The sequence below is a fragment of the Aphelocoma coerulescens genome, chromosome 19 (assembly GCF_041296385.1).
Source record: "Aphelocoma coerulescens isolate FSJ_1873_10779 chromosome 19, UR_Acoe_1.0, whole genome shotgun sequence".
Classification (NCBI taxonomy): domain Eukaryota; kingdom Metazoa; phylum Chordata; class Aves; order Passeriformes; family Corvidae; genus Aphelocoma; species Aphelocoma coerulescens.
Window position 1 is genome coordinate 10,370,476 of NC_091032.1, and position 24,652 is coordinate 10,395,127.

The 24,652-nt window shown below is 43.0% G+C and overlaps 1 protein-coding gene across 4 annotated transcripts in view; it reads right to left on the reverse strand.

Annotated features, from left to right (window-relative positions):
- The window catches only part of NF1 (neurofibromin 1), a 75,447-nt gene that overhangs the window by 45,290 nt on the left and 5,505 nt on the right, over positions 1-24,652 (reverse strand). For 3 of the 4 annotated variants that reach the window (XM_069033551.1, XM_069033550.1, XM_069033549.1), the window contains exons 2-30: positions 22,854-22,997; positions 21,176-21,259; positions 19,418-19,608; positions 17,335-17,441; positions 17,007-17,074; positions 16,700-16,775; positions 16,029-16,186; positions 15,313-15,486; positions 15,011-15,133; positions 14,639-14,713; positions 13,479-13,610; positions 11,239-11,373; positions 10,586-10,699; positions 10,187-10,266; positions 8,782-8,905; positions 8,003-8,146; positions 7,349-7,595; positions 6,948-7,021; positions 6,753-6,836; positions 6,200-6,640; positions 5,672-5,811; positions 5,097-5,219; positions 4,737-4,820; positions 4,269-4,385; positions 3,509-3,690; positions 3,194-3,405; positions 2,425-2,586; positions 1,623-1,726; positions 900-1,035 (exon numbers count right to left, since the gene is read on the reverse strand). In XM_069033551.1, the coding sequence (XP_068889652.1) occupies positions 900-1,035; positions 1,623-1,726; positions 2,425-2,586; positions 3,194-3,405; positions 3,509-3,690; positions 4,269-4,385; positions 4,737-4,820; positions 5,097-5,219; positions 5,672-5,811; positions 6,200-6,640; positions 6,753-6,836; positions 6,948-7,021; positions 7,349-7,595; positions 8,003-8,146; positions 8,782-8,905; positions 10,187-10,266; positions 10,586-10,699; positions 11,239-11,373; positions 13,479-13,610; positions 14,639-14,713; positions 15,011-15,133; positions 15,313-15,486; positions 16,029-16,186; positions 16,700-16,775; positions 17,007-17,074; positions 17,335-17,441; positions 19,418-19,608; positions 21,176-21,259; positions 22,854-22,997 (4,035 nt within the window). Of the gene's footprint in view, positions 1-899; positions 1,036-1,622; positions 1,727-2,424; positions 2,587-3,193; positions 3,429-3,508; positions 3,691-4,268; positions 4,386-4,736; positions 4,821-5,096; positions 5,220-5,671; positions 5,812-6,199; positions 6,641-6,752; positions 6,837-6,947; positions 7,022-7,348; positions 7,596-8,002; positions 8,147-8,781; positions 8,906-10,186; positions 10,267-10,585; positions 10,700-11,238; positions 11,374-13,478; positions 13,611-14,638; positions 14,714-15,010; positions 15,134-15,312; positions 15,487-16,028; positions 16,187-16,699; positions 16,776-17,006; positions 17,075-17,334; positions 17,442-19,417; positions 19,609-21,175; positions 21,260-22,853; positions 22,998-24,652 lie in introns of those variants that run through there. The other variant, XM_069033552.1, reaches the window with a different exon arrangement.

A 24,652-nucleotide genomic window follows, 5' to 3' on the forward strand; every position in this document is an offset into this window, starting at 1 on the left:
GACATCTGTGACACTGTGGCCATGAAAGAGACCAATCCGCCCACCTCATTTGCTGACTACAAAAACCAAACCCATCAAAAAAAACCCCCCAAGTCACTCTGCCACCAACCCCAACACAGCCACAGTCAGGAAGAGAAACCGATGGCTTCAGAGGCCTTTTACAGAGCTGTCAGAGTAGGAACAAGGCTCAGCATCTGCACACCTGGTTCAATGCAAGGGCTCACAGGAACAACCCCAGACCACAACAGTTCCAACACACATTCCTTGTTCTCACTCCCGAGCTCTGGGGATTGCAGCAGCTGCCCTGATCACCCAGCACTCCCTGTACAAATGTGACTGGGGGGAATTTTTGTTACTCATTAGTTCACACAGGTCAGAAAATCCATTTGCTTGGCTTTGCTTTAGACCTGAACACAGACTGTGGCTGGAAGGCCAGAAGTAGCTCTTCCAGAGCACTTCACTGAGATCACAGCTCCAATATTCCACCAGGCACAGCATTTCTGTGACAGTCCTCCAACTGGACTGGAAACTGTACTCCCAGTGAGCCCCGAGGGAACTCCTACTCGGATTTTTAGCAGCAGCTGAATCCATCAGAAACACACAAGGAGACCCAGCAGGACACAGGGCTCAGCAGCCACAGGACAGAGCAGAGGAGTTGGGGATGGAGGTCAGGGAACCTGGGTACTTTCAGTCACCTCCTGACTGCCAACCCAAGCCTCAAAACACCACTTAGCCCCTGTGTTCAGACTTGTGTCATTTAACAAATGTCTGAGAAGAGTCTTTAGAGATGCCCCCTGTGTACAGCACAGGGGAAACTGCTGGAAAAACAAACAAACAAACTGCTGGAATTTCACAAACCAACCCCAAAGCTTAGGGGCAGGCAACCACTGCAAGCATACCTGGTATAAGCAATGGCACACACTGCGCAGCTGGGGTGGGAACTCCGAGGAGGAATTAATGATTGCCTGAAAAAACTTGTCTGTCATTTGCAAGAGACTCCGCTGGTTCTCTTCAAGGCTTTCTGTGGGCTCCAGCCTGAAACAGACCCACACATGTATGACCAGCAATCAAACACGACACAAGCTGCACTTACATCCTTGGTAAGAACCTCATTTCCTCTTTTTCTTATGGAAATACTTGTGATTTTTTACACAAAAGTTTCCATCACTATTTTAACCCACATAAGGTACAAATAAAAGGTCATGTAAAACTCAGTAAGGAACAGACAGCTGTAGGTGGGATTCTCCCAGACCATTTCATACAACATGCACACACAATTCCAACTGATAATTGCATTATCAGTTTCATGATGGTTTATCTGAAAGGAATTTTTAAGGTAGACACAGATACTTGATGGTTAAAATATTAGTTAGAAGGTCTATCTTTGGGTAAGCTACTTAAGAGATGAATACTTATAATTTTTCTAAGGGTTAGAGATAATTTAAAGCAATAGAGCAAGAGGGCTGCAGAGACAATTAATGTGCCTGGAACAGTGAGAGGTACAACAGCATGAAAGCATGAGAAAAATATCTGCAACAAGGAAAAAGGAGTTCTATTAGAAACAATGACTGGGAATCATGTTTACAGATAAATACATTTGCTGCTCGCCCTGAATCTCAAACCTTGTTGGATCCACCTCAAAGCTGACGTGCTGCCACTCAGGGGATGTGATCACAGTCCGCAGCAAAGGTTCCAACAGCTTCTGCAAATATGTAGCACCATAGACCTGTGTGCAGGGGAAACAAGAACAGAGGCCAGACTGACACAGCAATTCACACGAATGCCACAAAGTTCTGGAAGCTTTCAAGAGCCTGAAAAAACTTGATCTGTTCTGGCATAAACCAAATTCCTGTAAAAACTTGGGTTTGCATATTATAGTCTCACCCTCTGGAACACAACTGATATCAATTTCTACAGGTATTTTAATTAATTTCCAATTTAGAGAAAACTAACAACAATGCTAACAAGCAGGGATTCTTTCTTAGAGCACTGACTCCACACTTCACCTCTGTTTGTACACAACGTTTTAAACTGAAATGGGAGCACAGACAAGACCTCAGACTTTACCAGGAACAGTCTTCCAGCTGGCACTGGCCAAGAATCACTCATATAATTGAATTAGTCAGAAAGGCAAAGGGTTAGTGCCAGGGGGATACCTACTTTTTAAGGGCCTGAGCATAAGTTATCTACAAGGTTCAGTTAGTGAAATGTTAAAACAGAAAAGAAAAACTCCCTAAACTTAACAGATTGAGAGCTGAGACCAAGTAAAACTGAGACCCAATGGCAACTCTGTATGGTTTTCATCTAATCCCATTACTCAAGTGCTTAACCCCCCAGACTGGCAGCTTTGTATTTTCGTATTACTAAACTTTTCCTGCTATTGAAGAGATCTGTACCAGAGAAAAAAAAAAAGAGATAATGTACCTTAAAACAAAAAGTCATTATTTTACTGGCTAAGCTGTTTCCTCGGAAGAGTGTCTGCATGGAGTCTGCCAGCTCGACCTCCTTTGAGAACATATTCCAGAGGAGCTGGTAGAGCAGGTGCCGGGAATCAAAGAGTGTGACCAGGACACGAGCCAGCTCATCCTTAGAGGGAGGAGGAAGTGTTAATCTGACTCGCAGGGAGCCAAGGCAAGTATAAAACCCACTATTATGACAAAACCACCAAGCAGTTTGCAATAAAGCTTTATGTCTGCTATGGGCTCTGGCAGGTAAATATCAAATTACACAAACACAATCTCTCTGCAAACATTTCCTATGCTACTGCTTGTCTAAAAATCTGCCTCAGGATATCCAGTCATACAAATTCATACTGGTTATCCAGACAGACAAGCAATTGCTCTGCTGTATAACAAAGCCCAACTCCTCTTGCTAAAATCTAGAAGAGCAAATACAATTCTGTGTGCCTACATTACAGCACACACCACCTGTAACAAATAACCAGCCCAGATGCATTTATTAGAATAACTGCATATAAAATCATTCCTAGACATTAACTGAAAATTTACTATAAAAATGCAGTTTATCATCAAGACCTGAACTTAGATTTAGTAAACTTTTTAAGAACATACTAAGAAAGGCTAACTATTGTCAGTGGTAGCTCTATTCTCTGTGTACCAGACTGTTGTTGCACTTTTTCTTTCACATATTATTTTTAAAAAATGTAGGAAATAAAATGCATGAATCAACTTACCCACTGAGAACAAGGCACCACATTGGCTAAAGCCATAGCAATAGGAAGCTCCCCCTGATCACCCATCATTGTAACCAACTCCACCAATCTCTCAAAGCGATCTGCTAGCACTGTTTCTGCTAAGGTATCGAACTCTGTCCCCTGCTGCAGAATTTTGGTGAGGACTTCCATAAACGTGGCTCTCGTCTGGAGGTCTTTATGATAGCCCAAGCCTGATGAAGAGAAGCCAGAAGTACTAAGGAGGATGTAAAAGCACGGGGCACAGCGATGTGCCCGGCAGGCGGAGCCGCGCGCCCGCCGCCCGCGGGGCCTTACCTATGGAGTGCATGAGGCCGCTGTCCACGTTGGCGTTGAGCAGGTTGGACATGGCCAGCACGGTGCAGTGGCGCAGCGACGCCAGCCTGCGCGACATCCCGCGCTTGCGCCCGCCCGCCGCCGCCCCGTCCTCCTCCGCCTCGCTGCAGTCGTTCAGCAGGTTCATGAACAGCGTGAAGTACCTGGGGACAGGCCCTGACGGTCACACACGCCCTGCACGGCAGCCAACAAATCCCCCCAAAACCTCACCATGGCAGCCAGCACACAACAAATCCCCCCAAAACCTCACCATGGCAGCCAGCACACAACAAATCCCTCCAAACCCTCACCCCTGCCCCGAGAGCCTCCTCGCAGCACAGCCGAAACCTTAACTGTGCTCCAACAACCTCACTGTGTCCCAAATTCCGTGCACATTCTCTCCAACACTGGTGTACCTCTACTAACAGGTGTCTTCAAAGAGAGTTTAAGTTTTGTGGATAAAAATAAAAATACAGTATCAAATTGAGCTAATCCCTGCCATGACTGAAATACACATCTGCATTAAGCAGAAACAAAGCCAAATTTTCTTATTATTTCCTAAATGAAAATGTTTCCATAAACCTGCAAGGCAGAGATTTTGAAACGGGACACAGAAGAGGTAATTCCTGCTGGGATAATAAAATTATTTCTGCTGGAAGGAAAATACAGTTTGTAATAAAGGTCATATAGTGCTTCTCTTTAGAGTGATTGTAAAGAGAAATAGTTAAAAGTCACTATTTACTTGAGAAATAATTGAGATTTTGCTTCCATCAACTCAACACCATCTCCTTCTTCAGGCTGGAGTGGAAGCCCAGCAAGAAGAGAGACCACTGCTTCCATACTCGCCTGGTCCAAATCTCTGAAAAATAAAATTTAACAAATAAAATATAAGTCACTTTTTCCTATAGCTCTAACTGCAGATGAAAAATAACATTTTTAATAATAAAAAGGTATTCTACTACAGTTCTGTCCATCATGAAAACAGCTCTTATATTTTGTGGTACAGATTCTAAACTAGAAAATGTATTAAAAGGAGCCAGGTCATTTAAGACTAAGCATTAAATATAATTCTGCTATTGCTCACCAAAGCTCCAGCTTCAATTTTCATCTCTTCCTTATTATTGTTACAGGAAGCCCAACATGCCAGCCAATCCATGGACATCAAATGCCAGCTGGAATACTGTTACAGGTGAAGAGTGTCCCTTCTTACCTTGTCAAGCATTTCACGTCCTCGTCTGTTGCTTGATTAGATGTTCCCATTACCCAGTCTGTCAAATATTCCACCATTTTGTTCCTGTTACATATAAATAGATTGCTTTAGCTTTGTTGGGTTTTTTTACCAGTCTGTATCACACATTAAACTGTTACGTGTGTTTAGTATCACCACAAACGAAATAATATTTTAACGGAGCACCAGGCTCAGAATCATTCTGAAGACAAAGACAAGGAACTATCCCTATAGCAGGAATGGTGTGACAGGGGTTTGGTTTCTTTTTTTAACCATATAACCAAAGAAAACTACACTTGCCCACAGTACACTACCCTGGAAGTTATGTAATGCCATTCTTACCTAAATTTCATTTCTTGACAAAATGAAAGGTCATCTCTCCTTTCCATCATTACTTCTACTAACTGACAGAGCTTTGTTTTGATTTGGATGGCGTGTACCAGATTTCCAAGCACACGCACATACCTGAAGAAAAAACCAAAAAGATTAATTAAATACTTCATGCTACCTCACTTCCTCCCCGCCCCCCCCCCCCCCAGAAAGGCCCTGCATCAGTAGCAAATTTCTTCTGGCCACAGAAGTCTTCTGTCAGTGTTAAACTGAACAGAAAACTGCCCTTCAGCTGGTTTTTAACCACTAACACCAATGTACAAAAAAGTAACCAGGAATGCCTACGGGAACAGGGTCAAGTTATGGAATGGTCAGTTCTTTAAAAAACAAAAGTCACTCTCCAGCAATGCACTCTATGCTACAAAACCAATCTCCGTGATTATTGAAGGTGTCAGAACCAAGAGGAGGCTCAGAAAATCAGCTGCTGCTTCTCCATGGACACAAGCAGAAAAGATATAAAACAGAAGGGTCTAATTCACTTCTTAAACATAATGCCTGTGTATAGGAAGGTCAAGAGGGCTCCTTACCTAACCAGGTTCAGCATCATTGTCTCAATGCTCGCTTGCCCAAGGTGTTCTGAGCTCCCTTCTGTGTGATTGTCAAGCAAATTCTTCATTATAGCAATGGTTTGCTCTACAAATTGTGTGTTGGTGTCAGTTAACAAGACCTACAGGAAGAAAATGTCTGGTCTTAATTTTTTACACATAAAACCAAAAAAAAGAGTATTTGCCAAATATACTGCAGCATTTCAAAAATCTCATGGACAAGCATGAGAGATTCCAATACAGAATTCCAATACATGTTAAGATTCAACATGTGAACACTGCCAGCTATAAGGATTCCACAAACAATCTCACAGATTCTGCACTCAAGAGCTCACTAATTCAAGAATGTTAAATAAAGCCTGGAATCACAACCACAATAATCATCAACACATACTGTGATGATCACTCTGCTCACAGGGGGTGTGCACAGAACACAAACAGGGACGCATTTCGGTCACCCGGGGCAAAGACAGGACTGACACAAATGTGGATAATGTATCACCACTTTACCTGTCCTTGAGAATCAAAGAACTTGCTGATGGTATTCTTCAGTTTGTTGAAGAGCATTGGATAAAGCGCTGGACTGAGCTCCAGCCCCACCAGGTCTTTGATGTTGGTCCGTATCTGCAGCCCCACCTTCTCGTGGTTGCAGACCATCAGGGTCAGCAGGCGGTCGATGAATTTGCTGACCGGGGTCTCCACGCTGCCCTCGGTGGAGACCATGGAGATCATGGAGCCCTTGCGCTCGTTGAGGGGGCCCATGGGGGGGCTGTAGGTGGCCAGCCCCGCGCTGCTGCGGTGCTGCAGGCACACCCCGCCCAGGGCACACAGGAACCCCGTCATGTTGATCCACTCCTGCAGGGACTCCGTGTCCGACAGGTCGATGGAGCCGCCGCCGCTGACGTGCGACATCCGCCGCTTCACGATCGTCTTGTGCAGGCTCTCGGTCACCTGGGAGACAATGGTCATTTGCTACGTTGAAATTCAAATTCCTTAAAACAAATAAGCTTAAAGACTTATTTTGAATTTCTAAAGGTTGAACTTTTGAAAAATTCATAGTCACCTGCCCATCTTCCATTTTGGTCTTTGGATAGTTAAGGATTAGTTTTGTAGCTTGTTCCCACTTTGCATGTGTATCCTCCCAGGCCTGAAAGAAGACAGATTGAGATTTAACTTCAAAACTACTTGTAGCAACAGTATTTCCATGTTTGCTTTTTTAATATGCACGCAGAGCACATAAAGTGAGAAGTTAGTTCACCTCTGTGTTGCCTGCAGTGGGGTGTTCAATGCGCCTCAATAACGCCATCACTCTCTTCTGAAGAGCTGCTCTCCCTGCAAAGGACACAGAACATCGAACCAAGTTTTTTGGAAACCCACCTACACAAATTTGTGATCTTTGAAAGTAAATATTAAATTAAGAGGAACATATCCCCCCTAAAGTCTTTAGGAAAGTAGCTTCTTTTACACGATTGTAAAATCCTCCTGAGCTCAGTCACCCAAATTCCTTACACCTTCTAGTAATTCTAATATTCAAGACATTCCAGGAAAAGCCAGAGCAGCCTCAAATCAAAACCCTCAACCTGTTTAAAGAACTTAAACACAAGTAACAGTCTTCTGTCCAGGTACAAAGTTACTTACTTTAACTGACTCATGACTTACCTGTTGACATCATGTTGCTCACTGATGCAAACTCCATGAAAGTGTTGTAGTTTGGCAAAAAATTATGCACTGAGACTTCATCTACTCCACATCTGATGTCAGCCTCCTCGCAGAGGTGACGGAAGCAGGACATGGCCACCAGGACTGCCTCGATATCTGGGCTCCACAGGAACATGTATAAGGCCACTTCCAACTTGGTCTGGGCTTGGCGACAGATCGGTGTTCCACTGCAGCCCGTGGTGCTTTCCTGGGAAACAGAATTCCCAATTGGGGAACATTGCTTATGAATACTGCAATTTTATTAAAATTCAGCCCTGGCCAATCTGTGTTTGAAACTGCTTTTGTTCTAGAAGGAATAAGCCATCCTAAACAGGATCAGAGCTCTTAGATGCTGTCACAAGGGATGCTGTTAGCAATCCTAATAAAAAAATATTCACCAACATTTTAACTGAAAAAACATGACTTTGTAGGTCAAAAACATTATTGTTAACCAGCATATTAAATACATACATTATTTAGGATACATACATCTTTTCCTCCTCAGAAATTATTGATTTTATTTTCAAAAATTACTCTAAAAGTAATTTAATTTCTACTTGCCCACAGATTTTTTTTCTCAAGCATTAAAATTAATTATCTACATGTATTACTTACCATGGAAGAATTCCCCTTCCCTTTCCTGAGGGTAGCTCCTGGTGCACAGCGTATCATTTCATCATGGTCAAGAGAAATTTGACTAGTTCCACTTCCAGAGACATCATAAAGTAAGAGAAAGTGGCAGGAACTCCTATCTGACTGCTATAAAGAGAGGGGAGGAAAAGAATATATCAACTGATATTTTATAAGAGTAGAAGGCACAGACTTGAGGAAGGTAAAAAGCTCTTGGACATTTACACAGTACTTTTTCCACTGCTGCTGTCAGGGCTTTATCAAGTTCCTCATGTTAATGGTATCTTAGACTTTTATTTCCCCTTAAGAAATACATTACTTCATACTTAAGGAATATCAGAAAGAAGGAAGTCAGAATTCTGGGACTCAGAAGAACATGAGATCCAAAAGGAAACTTTTATTTCATCCATGAACATGTGTATTTTACCATAACTATCCTCCCTTTTTCTCACCTTGGGGACTATTTCCCTGTATTAGGCAAAGAGGCACAAGGCACAGGTTTCTGTGAAACATTCATTTTCCAGGCAAGTACAGCAACCTGTGCAGCTAAAGGAAAAAAGAAAATAAAAATCCCAAACCTAACTTTGGTCACCAATTCTAACCAAGGTGCCTCACAAACCAGAGAGGAAATCAGAGAACAGAACATGTAGGAGTAGCTATTAAATCTCTTCCAATCAAAAATAACCTGGTAAATAAAGGAAGTAACAAAACAGAGAACAATTCATGTTAATGATCCCAACAGGGAGATGGTAACGTTCACTTACTTTGTTTTTTAGCAGAAATTTATTCCTGCAGATGAGAATCTCTCGCAGCCACTTGAGGATTTCTGTGCTGCTGAGTATCTGATGACTTGTGAGCTTCTTGCAGATATAGAAAAGCATTTGTGAACTGCAGCAAAATGAAATTCAGCATCAGCCTTCTGATGGAGCACCAACACTTCTGAAGGTATTACACTACATTTTACATAGAAATAGGCACTTAGCATGAACACCCTGTGCAAACACTACCCTGGGCTTTCAGCAGTACAACAGAGAGGTGAGAGTGTGCATGGACAGGCCAAGCTCCCCTGGGACCCTTCCCAGCACCCGCGGCCTGCAGGAGCTGAAGCCCCACGGGCAGCCCGGCCCGGAGCTCCAGCTCTGCCCAGGACAGAGACAGCACAGACAGGCCAGCACGAGTTACCTACACTGCTCTGACAACGTGTCAACTCTGCTCTGGAAGGAACACATCTAGGGATGTTCCTTCTTCATATCCAGTCAGGCCTCACACTCTCTGTTAAAACTGCCAAAGGGTCCAAATTAGTGTCAAGTGTGATGGGTTTTTCCCCCAGCCCGAAGAGACCATGAACTCCCTGAAATGACAGCCCTGGGTGTCAGTTCTGGCCCGACGAGGAGGGGCTCAGCCCAGACTGACCCACGCTCAGAAGTCACGAGCCCAACCTGCTGGTGCTGGTAACCAAACTCCTCCTACACTGCTGTTCCCTTCTTACAATCAAACATCAGCACCAACTCACATCAGCTCACCAAATATTATTTTTTTTAATTTTAATTATTTAGTTTATGTAATTCTTAGAATTCTGAGTTTACAGATCCCTATTTTTTGGTTTAGCATTTTGTGTAACTTTGACTTTTCTGGAACTTTATTTTCCTTCATATTTTCCAAGAAATCAACCACAACAGCTGCTGTGAAGTTATAAAAGGCAAGACAACTTTAATGAATTAGATTTCTTTATAAATATACAGGAAAGACCAGTGGAGATCACAGGTCATCTTCCCCAGGCGAGAGCTTCAGAGTCAAGGTTAGCAAATCCACACTTCTGGAATTGCTCAGCATTACTCCCCCCTCAGTCCCAAAAGAATGAAATATAATTTAAAAAGTAGCAAACATTTGAATGAGGGTGAAAATCTCTAACTTTTCAAACTAATAATCATTTCTATACCTTACCATCTGCTGAAGAGAGCCATCTAAGGGAGCAGCACAGTGTTTGTTACATTTTTGTAAATTCGTATAGTGCAAGAAGATACAACTTTTCCATGAATACACATAACAATTCTGACTGCAGATTCCTGCTGTTGTTGCAAAGCTTTCCCAAAACACTCACAGCTATTTCAAAAGAGAAGGCAAATCAAAACAGCTATTTCTCTCGTTTATAGAAGTTAATTTACATACCTGATCTCCCAGAATGTTTCTATAGGAGCATCAGGATTCCACAAGTCAATGCTGTCCAACTGGTGCAGAACCAGCAAGGCCTAAGCCAAAGAGAGTTTCACTTAAAGACTGAAATTTACAGAGTACCTGAGCACAGGCAGAGAAACAGGCACAGTCATATACTCACTACGCTGTTTCAAGAACAACAAAAGATATAAAACACATTTTCTATAGAAGAGCAAGAGTTCATTGTCAGTCTGTGTCAGTAGAATTTCATTTTAATCTTTATTCCGCGTTCATACTGCAGACGCAGAGGTTTTCCCCGGCATTTCTGTACAAAGCCATGCTGCACACACCCACGGGCACAGCTGAGAGGCTGTGGCAGTGCCCAGCTGCAGAGCCCAGGGCTGTGTCGCTCACCTCCATGGCCTCCTGGGCGATGTCGGGCATGCTGGACTGCGGCACCAGCTGCACCAGCCCCGTGATCAGCTCGGCCGTGCTGCCCTGCGAGTCGGGGCCCTGCTTCCTGGGGTTCTGCACGGAAACACACCAACACACGCTCAGCTGCAAAACCTGCTCGTGCTTGACCACATTACTGACAGCTACTGCAGCATTCCTGGCATTCAACTAGGGGGGATTTCGGGATCTTTCAGAGAATCTGTCATTTTATTTTTAATCTGTAACATGCTTTGCATATCATGTCTCTGACAGAACTGGAATATTTTTATATTAAACCACCACAGGCCTGAGAAAATGGAAGATCTAAGACTCATTGAAATGATGACTAATTTCCAACCCCCTTATTTTAATTTTCTTCTATTCCCCTCTCCTTCCCCCACCTTCCTCTTCAGAGTCACAGAACTTCATGCTCCCTCTCACTGTGTTACTCTGATTCTGTAAAGTCTCCTACAGTTTCGTTTTTATTCTTTTTCCTTTAAAACCACAGGAGCATCATAACCAGAGGAAAAGATGAGTAGGAAGTGTGGCCAGGTGGCCATTAATATTTATTCATTTAGTAGCTTCAAAAGTAAATTCCACTACAACTGAACAGTATGACAGTAGGATTTACTTACACACAGCAAAAGCTTTGGATCTGCATGGATCAGTTTCACCAAGGACAGCAGCAAGAACTTGTAGCTTCTGGTTTCCAAATCAGTAGGTTTTTCTTTAAATTTAAGGCTTGTCATTTTCTCCTTAAATGTAAGGCTCTGATGGAAGGAGAAAATAACAGTCCTTGTCAGGAAGGTAGTCAAACATAACAGTTATAATTAAACATCTTATGAAAAGTATTGCTTTTATCTTCCATAATTCAAGAAAAAGCTTAAAACTATACAAAACTCAAGTATAGTTGCACAGCCTTCTACTTTGAAATTCCCTCTCTCATAGGCAATCACTTTATTATATCTTTAAAGTTCCCTTAACAATTATTTCAGTGAGCTGCATGTGGACATTAGAAAATGTTTTGCATAAGAGACAAACTGTGGTGAAAGAAAAGTAGAAAAAGGACCAAAAATACTGGGTATTTCTCTGGTGTAAGACAGAAATAAAAATAAACATTTCCAACTCATTCTGAGTACATGAGAGGGATTTTTTTCCAAAGGCAAAATAGTATCTTTATTTTCTGCTACAGCCCCAGATGTTTGCATGTTCACCTCAACAACCTCTGGAAAATGAACCTTTTAGTTCTAAAAGGCACACAGGGCATCGCTCAAATATAAAAATAATCTGCCTCCAGGTGAAAAACTAGTGAACTACTTGTAAGTTCTGAACAAAAGGAGAAAGCCTAGGTTGAAATCATCTTCAAGGTAACTGTGAGGTATGACATTGTATGATTAAATTCTACAAGAAATTAGGACCTCATGTTATTTCAATAATTAGTTATTGTACAAATAAATGGAATAAAACCTACCACATAAAGCATCTGACCAAGAAATCAATAGCATGGTGGTAGAGGCAACTAACTCTGTGCTAAGCCTTAGTTTGCCACAGTTCAGGGGTTTTTAGGAGAGGCACGTGGGAAAAGGCCCTGTTTCTGTGAAGCCATTTATGGCCTCCACACAATCCAAACTAAAGAGTGCCAGTAAGAGAGCCAGGCCAGGCTCTGTGCAATGCACCGACGGACCAACAGCGGCGGGACGCCGACAGACAGCACCGGACAAGGACAGACGTGGAGGGGATCAACATCCGTGTGTTCAGGCTGGATATTAGGAACCAGTTCTAAACCAGAGCGGGGGGACTGGGGAAGAGCATCGTGCTGGGCACAGAACCAACAGTGCCTTCCTGGGGGAAGGAGCTCCACTGGCGCTGTGAGGGCTCCCTGCAGCCCCCGGCCCGGGGGCCTGGCGGGCTCTGCGGGTAACTATGCACAGAAAAGTCAGAGCAAGGAAGGGCTTTTCTGCGGTAGTTACGGGTCATACTTACAGCAGCAGAGGCCCAGGGCCATGCAAAGCAGGGGCTGGCGGGCGTCTGACCACGTGGGCGACAGCAGCCAGGCAGAGGGAAAGTGAGAAGCAGAAGACAAAGCACCACCAGTCAGAGCAGGGGTATTGTCAGGGCAACTATTCTCCAACAGATGAATACACACAGGTGAAAAGCAAGTTAAACATGGTGTAGCTTTCAACCAAAAGCATTGTGCTCATTTGCTCTCCTTTGAGAAGCCCAACAGGAGTATTTTTATGTCTCATTTTAGGCTTTCTAAACCAACCCACCAAGACCACTTGCCACAGCAGGAATGTTCAGAGGAGAATGCGGCAACACAGCTGTGTGTGGACTTACTGGAAGAATTTGGATGAACTACAAATCTGAATTTACTCAAGACTTTCTCCAAGACAGCCAAGAATATTGACTTTATTTCATAATGGTTGAAAAACCTTTCACTTTGTTGCTGTCACCAAGACCAGTCACTTGCTCAACATAAAGCAAGACAAATGAACATGCCAATCATGGTAAAAGTACTGCAGTTTTCAGTGATTATCTTCACATACAGAATGCTTTGGTTTTCCACATTAAGCAAGGATGGACATGTTAGCCGGCTATTCACAGAGCCAGAAAGCTCAAAATGGACAGTTAGCCACAGAGGACAGCTACAGGAGAAATACTTGTACGCTGCCAGTTTAAAAGCAGCAGGAAAACTGAGAGACATCGAACTACCAACAGCCAATCCCCCAACACCGCAGGGCTACAGAGCACGTATGGCTCCCTGCTGCTCTGTGCATCACCATGTTCTTCTCCCCTCTGGTTTCCAGCACAAAGGTGATGAAGAGGCGGGCGGGGCTGGGCACAGGGGAAGGCGGGAGGGGCCCGCCAGGCTTACCGGGGTCATGCGGATGGCGGGGTGCGCCCCGCAGCCCTGCATGGCGCGGTGCAGGGTGTCGCTGAACATGCTGCGCAGCTCCACGGCGTGGCAGTACACGGCGTCGATCCGCGGCCACCAGTCCAGCGCCGACTGCAAGGCAAGGGCGGCGCTGACACCGAGCCACGGCTCCGCGGCCGCCGCGTGGCCAGCCCTCACCCCGAGTGCGGGTACGCCCACCATGGTTCTGCACGCCCACCATCAAACGCGTGACAGTTAAATTCCGACCTAGCTGCTCGCTGCATCACTCTGCCTCCTGAATAGGCACCAACCCTGAGATGCTCTGCACGCACAAGTGCAGAAGGGAGTGGTGGATTTCAGGATGCTGGATGCTAGAAGGAATACTTCAAAACAGTGTGCACTCAATTCCCTGTGATACACTAAACAAAATGGGAAATCGGTATTTTAAATACTTGATAATATCTCAAAAGCTGTATTACCCCACCACATACACCACCACATCTCTCACAGCATTTTCTCCCCTAAGGCTTTTTTTTTTTCAAATATAGTGTTTTCATTACAATGTTTGGATACATTAAATAGAAAATGCTATATACATTAAGTGATTGATGGTTGCTCAACACTTACTGCTTCTATTTTCATACTGGTCAGGAAAATATTTCTGAACAGTGTCAAAAAGTTGTATTTTACTGACAAAGTACAATAACAATTGAAGATGAACACTGCACAGAGTTTCAAAATATTTTCATTGCCCAGCACTTACTACAATTTCACACTACTTAAATCTCACTGCACCAAATCCCTGAAGAAGACCACAGGGCCAGCTCTACCCCAGGTCAACAGAGTGCAAGCAGCAGAAGGTGGTGCATGTCCCTGAGAGTAACTTCAGGTATCATTATTTATCATAACACCAGACACCATACAATTCATTTGCCATTCTATGTAAGAGAGTGATACTGGAACCCGAGCTCTCACTCTGGGAATCCCCTGGTGGACAGCAGGAACAGATCTGCACGTCCTTCCTTAGTAGCAAGCAACTCTTGCTGCATAGATACAAGCAACAAGATTCGGTCTGCTATCCAAATTGTATTTACTAAGCAGATATCGATCTGAATAGAAGCCCCACACCACTGGGCTGATGAAATACTGCCAGAACTTACATTTGTGATGATTCGGTGGAGTGAATTTACCAGCACATAATGAAATGTTGATGGGGAATTCTGTGCCAAGCAGATCTACAATAAAAATACATAAAAGCCACTTAGGAACATCTTTGTCTTTGCCATCTTTCTTACCACCCTGAATAACATTCTGGAGCCTTTTTATTAAATTGACAACCCTGTCAAATCTGAACAAGAGAAGCCTAATCAGCTGTGAAAAGATTTATCAAAACATGCAGGGATTTATTACTAAGGGATATTTATACAGTTGAACTCATTTATGAGCTTCAAGCTGCTGTTAGCACAACTTTCATAACTGACAGGTCGTCAATAGTATGTAGAGAAATGACTTACCATAAGCAGTGTTCTTACCTTGAAGTGCTGGTTATTGTGAGGATTTATGCGGAAGCAGGAAACCAAGCAGTCAATCATCAGGTCTACATCTGCATTCTGATTGCCTCTTGAAAAAGGTTTGCTTGGGTTAAACAGCAAATTCTATATAATTCAGAAAAATATAAATATATAGATTAGATACCATAATTATTCTTGGCTACTTTCAATACAAAACTTTCCATTGAAAACCACTGGTATTCAATTAAGAAGAAATTGAAAGTTCACTCCATCATTTCAAAATTCAATTTTCTTCACTGCAATTAGGAAACAGACATTTTTACCTTAAGATCTACTACCATGGACTGCACTAGCAGAAAAATGACGGAATTATCTTCCCAGTTGATGTAGGTAGATGCTTTGCACAGTTTAACACAAGCAATAGCAGCACTTTCAGTCAGCTGCCTGCTCCCACTGTGTCCTGCCAGGGCCTTCCTGAGATTGTCCAGGAACAGCTTCTGCAGAATTCAAACCAGGAATAGTTATAACCAGACACTGTGATGGCAAAAACCACCTGGATGCGGCACTCCAGAGAAATCCTGTAGTTATTAAGGACATTCCCTTGGACTGACCCAGGGCAGTCAGAACAGCACAAGAGGGGCTTCTTTGCTCTCAGCCATGATGCTGCAGCCACATCAAACCCAGCAGGTGCTGCAGGTGCTGCAACTGTGGGGTTCACAGCCCCCTGCAGACCCCAGAACCTCAGCACAGCCGTTTGCTGCAGGTGGAAGCAGAGGAAATCACAGTACAGAGATTCAAATCTCCAAGGAGATGGAAAAGTTCTGAAATAACATTGTTTGGGACAAACTATCTGTATGAATTACTGACAGTGAAAGAACATATGTAAGGTGAGAACTTAAAAAGAGTGCATAAATTTACATATGGAATTGCAGTGTGCTCTTTAAGGAGGAAAGACAAAATTAAATATCCCTGAAATACAGAATCAGCAAAACAAAGCATCCTCTAGAAACCAGAGTCAGAATTCAGATAATTTTCTTACCTTGTTCATTTTAGTTTCCTCTACCACATCCTTTGCTATATCTTGGATTATCTCTGGACACAGGACCAGGAGGATGATCTGCAGTGGCCACACTGCTGCTTTACGTTTTGTGCTCTCAGCAAAGCCATCCACTAAATCAAACAACTTCTCGGCACAATCTGCATAAAACATAAGCCCAAGTTCAATACCAGTTTTAACTATGCAGAGGTAAAGAACAGGTATAAAAGAGCAGAGGGATAGTTCCACCTACACAGAAGGAAAGTTCTGGTTTGCACATTACTGACATGCTACTGGGGATCAAATGGTCTCAACCCAGTTAAAGACATGGTTTACCTGAAAATATAAATTCTCCTCTCTTTTTCACTAGAGACAAGTAAAGGTGATGTTCTCTAAGTTTTTATCCTGTATCAAGATGAAAAATATACATTTAAAGAGTCTCCATCTTTTGGGGTTTATTTCTTTGTGTTGTGAAGCACAAAATGAATCTTTTTAGCAGGGGAGCCAGGAAAGAAAAGAGACAGGAACATACCCTTGCCTGCCCTGACAAAGGGTGACAGAAATTTGTTTATTTGCAGGCTGCACGAGGAGCAAAGAGGGCACAAAATGCAAGCGAATGCATTTGGGGATGTCTGAGAAGCCAACCTTGAACACTGTCATGTGTTATGCCTTACCAGCCATGTCAGTCTGGGGGGTTTGGTACAGCTTTGTGAACTCATCAGGATAGTTTTCCACCCAGTTCCAAAATGCCTGCAGATAATGGAAAACACCTTTACATTCCAGAGCTTCAACAGTTTTACTGAATTATGCATTTAAACGAAGAGAGGTTTTATTCTTACCACTCAAAATTTCTTGCAAAACATATTTGCATCAAAGGGAGGCAACAATTTTTACTTTATAGTAAACTACTGAATTGCAACTATTCTTAAACTAGGAGAAAGTCTGCAAATAAGCAATGAAACAGAAGTACTGAACACTTACCTTCTCCAGACTGTTGATAACAGCTAACTGAGCTACTTTCTTAAGGGCTTTAAACTTGAATACAGTCTCTGTAAAGATAAAACATTTCTGCATTTAGAACAGAAACTTGTTCTAAAAAGCAACACAGGTTATAAAAGACATTTGAAGTGCAAACCAATTTTCAAACCAATGTTTTTATATTACTTAACTATTTTTAAATACTTCAGTAAATATATGACTGTTTAGAGTAAAACAGAGCAATAAAACCCAGATATATCAATTGCACTTTGTCATCTCTGACTAACCAGATTCAAATAGAAATATTTCAAAACACAGGGTCAGATCATACCTTGTAAGAGTCGCTTGAGTTTTGAACAATCCACACTGATGTACTGTAAAAGTTCAATATCATGGACATCAGCATTATCTTCTGAACAAACAGTCAGTTCCTGCAATCTGAAAATACACAAAGTAAATAAACTTCTACATCAGTTGTGTCAGACAGGTAGGAACACACCTGTGAGTCTGTACATTTCAATAGCAGTGGAATGTGCCATCATCTCAGAAAAACTTTTCCAGATTTAGAAATAAAATACAGATCTTGAATGATAAAGGGTTAACGTAACAGACTTGTGCCATCCTCATACTGAAAATGGAGCTAGAAAACCAGTGATGAGTCTTACAAGGTGCCAGTACCTTCTGGGGATTGACTGTGCCCAAGATTTGCCTAAATCCTCCTGTTATCCACCCTCCTGTGGCAGTAACCTTGTCATCTTTTCAACTAAACATTAAAGTCTGGACTCCTGACACCTTTAGGCTACTGCTCCTTAACAGCACAGCCTGCCCCAAGTAAGGTCTCAGAGTACAGCAGTGATTGATGGTACTGGATATCAGTGGAGTGAGCTACAACCATTCTTGGTCCACATTTCTTTGGCCTGAGCACACAAGATGAAGTTTAATCACACCAGTTTAAACATAGCAGCATCTTTTCACACTCATGTCTCAGAGAATTTACTCAGCATCTCCCAGCCACCCAGCCACTGATCACTAAAGCGTCTGTTCCCACAAACTCAGGACTGCCATGGCTCCTTCCAAGGCTACAGATGTGTTTCAGACATGGAATGTGATTTCTAGTACTAGACACAAAGGCAGTTCTTCATGTCTTCAGCGCCAGGGAAACTTAACAGGCCTCACTGGGAATGGGAAGGTCCTCACTGCTGTGCTTTTCATGCCAAAAATCCCCCAGCTGCTGTACAAGGCCCAGAAATATGCCTAAACAGGAAACCCATGTCAGGGATCAGCAGTGCTGACTGGCAGCAGGCTGACCCCTGTGGAGACCAGCAACAATTGGTCAAACATTTAACTATTGCTGTACAAGCCATCTGCAAGGGAAAACAGGTTAGGGGAAAAGCACTCTGCTCCAGCTCAAAGGGATGATGGACAGGGGCTTTGGAGTTTGGGAACAAACTTTAAATTTCAAATTACTCAATCATTTTAGACTGATTTCTAAACCACAAACATTTTCCAAAGAAATATATAAATATATAAGGAAAATATAAATCTTTGTTTCAATTAAATTGGTTCACTCATTGCTGTGTGACCATGTAAGGCTGCCCAAGCTCCACTTCTAATAAATCAAGAATGATGTCAACTGTAACACCGTGTGACAAGAGCTAAGCTACTTCAAGCACCTTTCAAAAAACATCAAAGTATTTCAGTATTAAAAAGCTTAGCACACCACTCTAATGGACTGACAAATGCTGAAGCATCAGAAGGATCTGGAACAGAGCAAAAAGAGCAAAGAATAGATGGAAATTTTGGGCCTGTCTCTCTTCTTACTTAGAAAAGCAGAAAATCCAGTCATTTTTTACAGTAAATGTGCTGTGAAACTCAAGTCAGTCAGAAGACAAATGGGTCTTTTCCAACAACTAACAAACAGCCCAGATGTTTGTCCCCTTCAGGCATAAGACAGATTTAACATAAAAGCTTCCTAGCAGGAAAACAACCATGGAGCTCCAGCAGAGCTGTGGACAATCACCAGTTTTCATTCTAAATTTTTAAGTAAATGGATACAACCACTAACTTCTGCATCCTTTTTTTTTCCAAGACACCTTGCACCCACAAGGACTTACTCAACTTTTTCCGCTGTATTATTTTCATTCCCTATTTTCACTTGTACTTTTGAAAGCAGATTAAAGAAGCAATAAATGCAGCCAGCAGTAACCCAGGATGGGGATGAAACAGGTCCATTTCACAACCTGAAACCCAAGTAAAACCCTGAAAGGTTGAGGGCATTCCTCTTGAGAACTATTCTACTGAAGAGCATTTAAAGCGTTGGCTCCTCTGAACAGCCCGCAGCTGGTGGCAGACAGAGGCTGCAGGCAGCAGTGCAGATGCTGTCCCTCCCCAGGGCTGCAGGCAGCAGTCAGTACCTGGTGGAGATGCGGCTGAAGACGGCGTTGAAGTTGTTGCAGCTGAGCGAGAAGAGCACCCCCGAGGCGGAGCTGCGCAGCTCGGCCGCGTGCTGGTTCCCCTCGCGGTACGTGTGGATGAAGTGGCAGATCTCGGGCAGCAGCTGCTTCACCAGCATGGTCTCGTCCAGGCGCATGGTGTCCTTCGGTTGCTACAAACAAACAGCGTTCCCCTAAATCCTGCTCGGGATCCAACCTCCCGACCTGCACAGAGCCTGCACAGAAAGGCTCCTTCCTCTCTGAGCAACGCCCCACTGCAGCCAACCCACCCCACATCTTCAGCTGAGAAACGCAGGACACGAAGCTGATCAACCTCATCGGGCATCAAGCAAAACATCAAACCAGTTTCTGAAGTAGCACACGCTTTGTTCTGAGGAATGCACCCTGCTGCTCTGTGGTGAGGATCAGGACAGCATTGACTACCTCGGCTTTCACTGAGGGCTAAAGGGCAAACCCCACCCTCACCTCTCTTCCGGTAGGGGCTTGGTGGCCATATTTTGACAGCAAGCGTTTTATATTAAAAAATGAACCAAAAAAAGGTGCTTCTCCCTCACTCTTGCCGGGAATTGCTCTATACGAGTCAAAAATGGCTTAAGTTCCCTGCAAAAGAAAAATCTAATTTTTGCCAGTTTGCACAGTGTGAGACATAAGGAAACTATTTACAAAAGAATTCAAAGTGAAACTTTGCTCTACTAAGAGCAAGTTTTAACAGAAGGGTCAGCACTAAAGCTTTCTAAAATTCTACCAATGAATTTTCCATAGGGAATTGGGAAGTTTCAGAGACTCCCACTTAGTTGACCTGAGTCCTGTTGCCATGAGAACTTGATGAAACATTGAGCAAGAAATCCATCTGAAGATACCACAGAACACAACACGCTTTGTACAGGGCTTTGGCTCACTCTGATTTAACATATTCTGCCTCAAACTGCTCTCATTTGAAGTGACAGAGCAAGAAACATTCAGCACAATTTAAATATCTATTTAAATATCATGACCTATCAGGAAAACCACTGTTTCAAACAATATACACAGAAGTATCTAAAAATAAGTAAATTCTGAAGTTCAAACTGTTTTTTTGACTCAATGCATCAAAACCAAAAAGTGCCAAAAAGAGGTATTTTCCTCAGCCGTACAAGCTGGAAATTGAATACAGCTTAAAAATAAACCCGTTTTTGTTAAAAGAACAAACCGCTGCAAATCTCTCTCTCAGTGAAGTCTGGCTTTGCAATTCCAGCTCAGCACAGTAAGTTGTACAACCAGCACCACTCTCCTCCCAAAGGGACCAGCAAACTGCCTCGCAGCAGCTCTGACTGGAAACTTAGGCCTGGACTCCCGGTGGACATTTGGACATGATTAACTAATGTAATCTAGGAAACACCTGCAGAAATCATCTCTAGAGTAGTGGCAGAAAAGTTTCTGTGGTATATAAGAGCACATGGAAAATTACTTCAACAAATGAAAGTTTTAAGACATTTAAAGAAAACTCAGCACTGCAGAGGACGAAGCACAACATGAAAAATTATCATTAATGCATCAATTACATCAACTACTTGCATTCATAGAAGTTGTAGTACTTTTTAAATGGCATTAACCTTAATTTGCTCTAAATCTGATGAGTTTTAAGTTTAGTAGCAGTAACAATAGATACACAAGCATTTGACTTGTATTCTCCAACCCATTGGATTCCAAGTTAGCAACTGCTTTTGCAAGCCTACTCACCCCTGCCAGACATTTTTCCAGTGTATCCAAGATAATCAGCTGAGATAGATATAAATTCTTTTCAGCAGTTTCTCCAAATATTCTCTAGAAGTAGAAAGGATATGGATTCATCTGAGACACAGATATTTGACTTGTAATGCACGAAAGTGAAGCAGCAAAGTGGCACAGTAAATTATGGCTCCATTACTGCTCTGGTTTGGAGTTTAGACATAAAGCCAGCAAAAATCAGATTAAAATAGGAATTAAAACCTTATCACTAAAGAAATATCTCTGTCCAGTCTGCAATGCCAAACATCACAAGGAACAAACAGCCTCTGCAAAGTAAGACTGGAGATGCCCTGCAGCCCCTCACCTCCATCGAACCCATCAGCTGCTCAAAACGCAGGTTCCACCTTTTCAGAACCTACTTTGGTATCAATTACTGCTGACTCTTTTCCAATTATGTATTTCACTGCCAACGGCTTAATAGAATGGATGTTGCAACAAATCCCTATCAACAAGCTTATTACTGTTCCAAAATTTAGCCCAGACCACAGGAAGAAACACAGGAGAGCCTCCCAAAAGGTGCCCCACTGCAGACACAGGAGGAAGGCAGGATTCCCTCAGGTGCTTCAGCCAGCACCCAGGTCTGTGCCAGCAACAGGCACTGGCTCCAGCAATATTAAGACAGCAAAATAAAGCAGGAAAGACTCAGCCAAAAAGACATTGGTACAAGTGCCCACAGACAGAGCATCTGTTGGAGTCATCCAGAGAAGTTTATTTTACCCCACGGGAAGGGTGGCTCACCTAAGCCCAGGTTTCAGCTGAGACTCTTTCTGAAACCAAGACCATTATAACCGACAGTCTCTTGGACTGGTTTGTTCCAGCTACAGAAATCCTTCTGAATTATTGGTGATTCCCACACAAGTTCAGACCATCACCCAAACATTCAGACTTGCTCCTCAGGGCAAAAGCTGACTTTTTAATTGACACTTTTAGCTAGGTCTTTCCTCTCAAAATCTGTGTATCACATACATTCTTTCAACTGCACAGTTTTCTCATTTATCGCCCAATCATCTTGCACATCAACATGTTCCCTCATGCCTGTAGAGTTTAATTAAAATAAATTCTCTCCCCAAAGGGATTACAGGTAGCTTTAAGCAGCCTAAAATCCCTAGCAGCAGGGCAACCTATTTTCTCATTTTATCAGTCCTCTGCAGTTACAGCAGATGCACATCCCTGTACAAATGACAGCTGAGGGCTCACTCCAAAGAATCTCTCCAAAAACCATAAAAAGTACTGCCAGAGCCTGGCCACTTCTGTTAACTATTTGGGGAGACTCCAAATGATCCCAAATTACATGGATTCAAAACTCAATGAACTAAACTTTTCTCATGGCAAAAGTTCTGACTAAAATTCATCTGGTTGTTAAAAAATACATATACTTTATATACACAGACACACAGTAAAACACCCAAACAGCCTGGAAAATTCAAATAGCCCAAGTTTTAAATCTTTTCCCTGCCCCAAAATCCCAATGCCTTCCTGTGGAACATGGCTCTGACAGATGCTGCTGGTGAACTTCGGAACAGAAAATAATTAAGTGTAAAAGGCAAGCAACAATTTGACTAAATTTCAATTCTCTGCCAAATTACTATTTGAAAAAAATCACCAAACAATGCAAAATGAGAAAACTTACCATGTTATTAACATTTTTTAAGATATTGGTGAGACCACTGATGACCAGGGAAAACTTGTACTTTGAAATGTTGATGAGACATTCCTTGTTGTGCTCCGTGCTGACTTTGGTGTGGGTATTCTGCTGGCAAGCCTTTATTGGAAGCTACAAGAGAGAACTGTTATAAGCTTTTTACACATTGAAATTTACAGCTTTAAAGATGGGTTAAAAACTTGTGACACACCAGAAACCACCTTAAAAAACATTCTACAAGAGACAATGGCTAACGCATTACTTCGTCTTCTCTACATTAATCTTCCCATTAGCTATCTATAAAACCAAGCGCTTAAGTTCACCTGTTCCTTTTTCTGAACTGAAACTAAACCTCTACTTTGTGATAGATTTTCTACAACCTGAATGTCAAAGCAATCAAAAGGAGTGGAAAAATGTAAGATAGAATTCTAAAAAAATATCCTTTATTTTAAAAATGGGCTCATTAACGACCAAAAATCATCCAAGGCTAACATCTGCAAGAAAAAAATGCATCTTGGGACCTGAGGGGAGGCAAAACCCCAGAGCAGGTGAGCAGTAGCAGTTGTTCCACGCATGTCCCCTGCTCTGTCACAGGAGAGGACTGGCCAAGGAGGAACCAGCAGTGGACCTGTGGCCCCCAGGGACGTGGGTAACTTTGAGGTCCCCCCACAAACACCCTCAGTGATGAATCTCAGCCTCAAACATGCTTGAAGCACCAGTGAGCCCCATGTTACCTGTCCCTGCCTAACATTCAGTGGTAAAAACCAGACCTGAAATCCATCCTTTCCCAGAAAGAGAAGATTGAGAGCAACTGCACAGCCCCGAGATGTTCCTGCTGCTGTGGGAACACTGGGCACTTTGTTTCCTGCTGTACCCAAATTCTTCAGGGGTCACAAACAAGTCACTTCCCAGGCACACACCCACTCCCCCTGCCCGCTCCAAACCACCACTTCTGGGACACCGCTCTTCAGAAACAATTGTTTTACTCAGGATTTATATTTCTTAAAAGCAAACAAATACAGGAACATTTATGCCATTTGTATTTTAAAGTGTGACCTTGGAATTCCCTATCCATAAAAACTTGAATCGCTACTACAAGTTTTAACCAATTTTGACCAGAATTGTGGATAAAGGTGTATTCTGACAGACAGCAACAGCTCAACGGAAATGCCGTGGTGTAATGTCTGTGCATTAGAAAAGATTATCTCAGAGAGAGAGAATTTAAGAAAGGGTAAAAGAAGGATTCCAAGGAATTACAATCAGCTTTACAGCTGCAAAGTGCTTTAGGAGGCACCTCCCAGGCTGGGTGCTCCGGGAGGGCACCCTCCCCACTGCCCCCCTGCCCTGTGCAGCCACCTGACACCACTGTCTGCTGGGAAAAGCCCAAAGGAATGGTATTGAAGAACTCCAGCTTGGGACTTGGAACACTTTTGTCCAACAATTCTGAATGCAGTGTGCCTAACCCAGCCTGTCCCCTGGGAGGGAAAGGGCCTCTGACACACTGTCCTGCTCTGATGCCATGGGGTGACTCCCTCTCCATGTAAGCTGTGCTTTGGTGTGGGTTCAAGCTCAATTCTTTTGATACCATGGACCAGGATCCCTATGGACACTGGCTGGGTCTTTCCTAAGAGAATGGCTGACTCTTACTGAAGAAAAAAGATGGTCCTGGCACTCAAGATCAGACCAAAGACCCCGGAGCAGCAGCAGGTCCCTGAGGGCTCCGGGAGCTGCGGCACCGAGCGCTGCTCCCAGGATGGCCCTTCCAGGGCAAGGGCTGAGACTCCACC